The following is a 6,343-nucleotide window of genomic DNA, read 5'->3' as shown; positions in this document are numbered from 1 at the left end:
GGAGGAAATAATGAGCTTTGTGATGGACAAATTGAAGGAAGCCATACTCATATTGATGAATTTTGGTGGTCAAGTGCTACAAAAAATGATGAATTTTATTGGCCAATTGCTAATGAAACCCGTAAACTTGGTCGGACAAGGGCTATTGTTCCTCAAAAATTTTGGCTGGCAAATACTATTGTCGCTGCTAAAAGTTTTCAATCAAGTGCCACTTGCCCTCAAGAATTTCGGTTGGCAAGTATTATTGTCACTACAAAATGTTTTCGGACAAATGTCACTTGCCCTGAGAAATTTTGGTTGGCAAGTACTATTGTCACTGCAAAATGTTTTTGGACAAGTGTCACTTGCCCTTAAGAATTTTGGTTGGCAAGTACTATTATTGCTACAAAAAGTTTTGGGGCAAGTGATACTTACCCTGAGAAATTTTGGTTGGCAAGTACTATTGTCACTGCAAAATATTTTCGGACAAGTGTCACTTGCCTTTAGGAGATTTGGTTGGCAAGTGCTACTAGTGCTTGAGAATTTTGGTGGGCAAGCGCTAGTAGCGCTTGACAATTTTACTTGGCAAGTGAAGAGTTTATATGTACAACTTATGAATTGGTTCAACGAGTTGTTTCCACCAGAGACAAGAATTGAAAAGATCAATTACTGGTTTCACGTAGCTTTACCCTATATCATAATCGCGGTATTTCTAGGTATCTTCATATATTGTTGCTACTACCATGGTGGATTACTGCTCAATATAATGTATGATCTCAAAACAACGTTTGTTAGACTTTTTAACAACGTAAAACATCTCTTTACATGTTGCTGGAGATCAAGTAAAGATATGATGAAAGCTCCAGGCAGAAATATTAGAATTCCAAGAGCTAGTTTTGAGATTAATCCTAGATTATATTTCCTTAATCTTCGTGCTAATCCTGGTGATATGCTTGTCTAGCTAATTAGTAGTACTTAATTAGCATTTTTATTTGATGCTAATTAAATGGTCTATCTATGAGTATGAATTAACTGTATAAATATTGTCTATGAATACGCCTCTACAAGAATGTATTTTTTTTTTTACAACTTTCCATGTAATATGTTAAATCATAATATTATATTTGTCGTCGTTGTCCTTAATTTGTCGTTGCTGCTGCAGAGGAAATAATAATAGGAGAAATGTGGAGATGATGAAGGCTCAACGTCGTAGGAAATATTATTGAAGTTTGTAACGAAGTTAGAAATTCAAAAAGATAAATATGTCAAACGAATTCAAGATCTAAACTTGATCGTAACTTTTAATATGTTTTGAGCTTGAAAATATTGGGTTTGGATGACCTAGCCATACTAATGTGTTGGCTGCATCACCATGCCCATTGCCTGTAATTCCGTCTACCAAACTTAATCGTAGCTTTTATTTAACTATGTTAATAATATTAATCATGTTTCAAATAATAAATGAAACAGGAAGGAGTATTATCTTTCGTACGAAAATAGTAAAAATAAATGAAAAAGTGAACATGATTTGAGGAAAGATGTAGGAGAAAATGACCAAAATGATCCTTAATAGATAATGATTATTTTGATCTTTAATATATTTCACTTTAATTTGAAATGTTTTTTAATTTAAAATAAAAAATGTTCATTTTGATCTTTTTTCTTAAATCTAACAAATTTATATATAAAAAAGTATTAAATTTAACTATGTATTTTTACATGACTAACAAAATTCAATATTGTTATCTTCTTTGTTAACTCCAAAGAAAGAACTCGATAAAATCTAACGAGTACCATTTTCTCTTCTTTCTCCAACAATTTTTTTTCTTTTTCCTAATATAACATTCCACTGACCTAATATCCATTTATGTTTAATCACGCAAGAGAAAAATAGTAAATTTTGTTAGAAAAAGTAGATACAATGGTGTTAGATTTAATGAATTTTTTTTTGGAGCTAACAAAGAAGACAATAATGACAAATTCTATTAGCTAGCCACATGTGATTCACAGTTAAATTTGGGTAAATGACCAAAATAAACACTTGAGGGACACATTAAAAACCATTTCAATCATGTAAAATAATATATTACAAACCAAAATAAAAAATTACCCATACATTAAGAACGATTTTGGACATTTTCTCCCAAATATGACAAGTAAATATATACTAAGGGAGTAGTTATCATTACAAAAGGTTGTGCTCATTGTAGATTATAGATCTTCATCAAATTAAAATGCTTAATTAGCTAAGCAAGCATAAGCTCGTAGATTATATAAGTATAATCTAGGATTAATCTCAAAACTACTTCATGGAATTGTAATATTTCTGCCAGGAGCTTTCATCATCTTGCCAATAGGTTTTTTGCTTGTCAAGCAACATAAAAATAGATATTTCATATATTTCACTTGCCAATAGGTTTTTTGCTTGCCAAGTGAAATTCTCAAGCGCTAGTAGCACTTGACCACCATTTTTTTTTTAGTGTCACTAGTACTTCCCAACCAAGAAATTGTAGCAATTGAACAACAAAATTAATCATAATGAGTAAGGCTCCCTTCAATTTCTCCATCACAAAGCTTATTATTTCCTCCATAACCATTTCTATTTTTCTATCTTGAAAGAAAGAAATAGATTTTATTTATAATTAGTAAGAACGTATATATGATCTCTCTATAAAATATAAAATTGCGTGTCTATTTTTCCTAGTATTTTACATTCTACATTTCTTTTAAGTTAAGAAATCTTAATTTATAATTTATACTTAATTTATAAAAGTACTTATAAACACTTAATTTTAAACTAAGATGATAAAAGTCAAAATTATAAATTAAGATTTCTTAACTTAAAAGAAATGTAGAATGTAAATTACTAAGAAAAATAGACAATTTTATTTTATAGAGAGAGATCATACTTTCTTACAAATATTCTTTTTTTTTTCTATCAAGAGATCTAGATGAAAAAAAAATGGTTATGAAGGAAATAATGAGCTTTGTGATGGAGACAACTGCTTTTAATATAATGATCAACTAATATGGAAGGAGTACATGTGAAGATTATCATAAATTATCTCTATATAATTTTTAAAACTGAATAAATAAAATTGATTTCTTTTTTAAATACAAGTGAACAAGTAAAATTAAACCTGGAGAGTATAAATTAAATTACTATTACCAAATTGTGTATGATATGAATGTATTGATGAGTAATTCTTCCACGCTTAGTTGACTATTGACATTCCCCAAGTGTACAATTAATTAAATAGAAAAAAACTCAAATTTGCTATATATTGAACATTAAGAAAAAACTCATCTATGTTATTTATTAATTTTTTTGTTTATTTATGTTATTTTTGTTTGAGAAAAGGTTCATAAATGTCATTAATTGTTACATATGATCAATTATAATTCGGACACATCATTAATTAAATTATTCTTTTAAAAGGAAAAGGCTCAAATAAGCCATTGACGCCTTTTCTCAAACGAAAATAACTTAGATGAACCAAACTTTTAATAGATGACATAAATAAATCTTTCCCAAAGTTTGATGACATATTTAAGCCTTCTCCCTTAATTAAATTGCATATTTCCCACGTTAGATTGTTTAGTTGTCCAATGTTAAACTAGCAATCGAAATGGATCAATTTTTTTCCTATTTAAGAAGAGTCACTCTTCCACATCTAAACAAAAATTAGTCAAGATGGAAAAAAACAGTGATAAAATAATATCAAAGAAAGAAGAAAAAAAATACTAATACTGATGAAGAAAATAGCAAAGCTAAGGAAGTTGCTACTGAAAATGAAAGTGCTTCAATTTTTCATACTGTTGAGGAGTTTTTGGATGAAGTCTACTCAATGAATTTTCTTAGTGAAATGATGAAAATAATTGATGATAAAGACTTGTCAATGTCTGATTATGATGCAAGGGCCACTTCAAAGAAGAAGAAGATGAAAAAGATTATCAAGAAATAAATTTCTTAGTATTATTTTCTAAGTTTTATGCATTATGTCTTCAATCTTGAATTATGGTTGCCGTCTCTTTTTGTTGTGTACTTGTGTTTTAATTAAATTGTATTTTTATTACTTTCTATGTCTTATTTTGTCTGGCATTGTTTCACTTGGTATGTTGTTTAAGAAAAAGAAAAAAACTACTATTGAAAAATTTGTGATCTAAAACAATTCGTACATATTTGTGTGGTTCATTAGGAGTAAAAGAGAAATTTAAAATTAAATTATTTTTAATTATAATAAAGTAACATTATTTTTGAGATGCATTAAAAAGGAAAAGATCTCGGATAAAAGTTAAGTTCAAAATCGATTTTTTTTACGGTACCAATATTTTTCCAACAGAAAAGAGAATTTTTTTTAATTACAAAAAATCAATATTAATAATTCTTTTGTGGTTGCTTATAATGTAAAAGTTAATAAGACAATCGAAAAGCTTTTTTTTTTTTTTTTTATCAATCTCCAACTCAAGACATCTTAAAAGGCAAAATTTAGTACCAAGGAGGTTCGATATTCGATTCAATATTTTAAAGATTTGATTTTGATAATTCAATAATACGATAATTGGTAATCGGAAATATATATCAAATACACACCTTAAAAGAATTTGGTATAGTCAATCAAATTTCAATACAATATTTCAATAATTACAAATTTAAGGGAAAAAATATTTTAAGAATATAGGTTCTTATTCAACTTTTTGACATGTTAATGTTTAGAGAAATGATGTTAGATATACACTCTTAGTTCTAATTATACTATATACTTACTCAAAAAAAGGTACTAAATCTTGAAAAAGTTAATGAAGAAAAATTGAATTTAAATTTAAATTCTTAAAATAAGTGTGGTCGGGTAATTTAGGACAGAATAAGTATATGAATAATTTTATTTTTACTAATCTTTGACTATAATCATATATAAAAGAGAACCTTAGGCCCGCCTACGTGGCGCCACCACAAGTCAGAATTCCCTTTTAATTTATTTATTTAAAAAATTAGCCTTCCCTTTCATGAAAATCATATAAGAAAAGACCATCCGATCTGTCTCTTTTTTCATCCGTCGTGAGACTCTTCAATAGGTAGACTGTTGATATTCCCCAAATAGTACAATTAATTGAATTACATAATTCCAAAGTATTTTTGCCTTCAAAATTATTGAGTTCTCCAATGTAAAACTGACAATTAAATTGTGCATAATTTTTCCTATATAAGGAGAGTCACTCTTTATCTATTGAAACAAAAAATAAATAAAAAAAATGGAGAAAAAAAATAGTTGTAAAAATAATTTGTAAACATAAAAAAATAGTTTGCCTTCCATGTAGCTGCTTCCAAATGCTGTCCTAGAAATTACTTCAGTTGTTAACAGTCTAAAATCCTTAAGCATATCGAACTCTTTTCCTTCGTGTTCTCTCCATCTTTCTAGCATCTTTTGAACACTTTCACTCATTTCTGGCACCATACGCTGTACATAATTTCATCCGTTCATTCCAAGATCAGTACGTTAACGTTTTAAAGACAAAATAGTGATATTGTTAAGCTCTTAAGTCTTACTTTCAGGCTTTCTGCATGGAAAGTGTGGTTGGCAAGTTTTCTTACTTTTCCCCATTTTTCACCTTCATTTGTTACAAGTGATTCCCCTAGTAGTTTTTTCGCATAGCCTTCCATGTCCATTTTCGGATAAGTATCTTCTTTGTTGGACAATATTTCTTTGATCAGCTCTGGTTCAGTCACAAATAAGTATGGTTTTGAGCCATGCGAAGTGATGAAATTCCTCCCTGTCACCAAACAAACCAAACACAATGAACAATTAAACAATCAGTTTAAGTTCTATACACTGATGATGACGTAACTACACAAATGATTGTGTGCATACCATACATCCTTGTCCATGTGTAAACATGAGGTTGAATTCTTGGGAAAATGTCATGTGAAATATCTGTCAATTTTCTGCTGAATGCCTCTCAAAGTGAGAGTCTTTCCATTATAAAGAGAAAATAAATATTACACATCCCTAAAGATCCGCCATTCCTATCCCTAAAGATCAGCTATTCTATCTCTACAAATCTGCCATTGAATCTCTCTAAATCTGTCTTGCTATCCCTCCAAATCAGCTATTCTATCACAATATTTATTCATATGATTCTACAACAAATGTATATGATCATGCTAATTTATATCACTATATAATTACATTAATATATACAATCATTTAGTTGTCTATCATGCTAACATCCCCCCTCAAATTGATGCTGGTGGATCAAGAAGCATCAATTTGCCTACTAGAAACTGATGGTGTTGTCGTGCCATGGATTTTGTAAACGCATCAGCTATTTGAAGATCACTGGACACATGTGGAAGAGTAATGAC

The 6,343-nt window shown here is 29.1% G+C and overlaps 1 protein-coding gene across 1 annotated transcript in view; it reads right to left on the bottom strand.

The window, feature by feature from the left end:
- Positions 1-5,158: 5,158 nt before the first annotated feature.
- The window catches only part of LOC125868926 (cytochrome P450 CYP749A22-like), a 1,711-nt gene continuing 526 nt past the window's right edge, over positions 5,159-6,343 (bottom strand). The window contains exons 2-4 of the mRNA XM_049549491.1: positions 5,528-5,751; positions 5,271-5,438; positions 5,159-5,179 (exon numbers count right to left, since the gene is read on the bottom strand). Of these exons, the coding sequence (XP_049405448.1) occupies positions 5,159-5,179; positions 5,271-5,438; positions 5,528-5,751 (413 nt within the window). The remainder of the gene's footprint in view (positions 5,180-5,270; positions 5,439-5,527; positions 5,752-6,343) is intronic.

Source organism: Solanum stenotomum, chromosome 6, assembly GCF_019186545.1.
Source record: "Solanum stenotomum isolate F172 chromosome 6, ASM1918654v1, whole genome shotgun sequence".
NCBI classification, from domain to species: Eukaryota; Viridiplantae; Streptophyta; class Magnoliopsida; order Solanales; family Solanaceae; genus Solanum; species Solanum stenotomum.
Note: the sequence above shows the minus strand (reverse complement) of the source record. Positions and strands in the feature narration are given on the sequence as shown.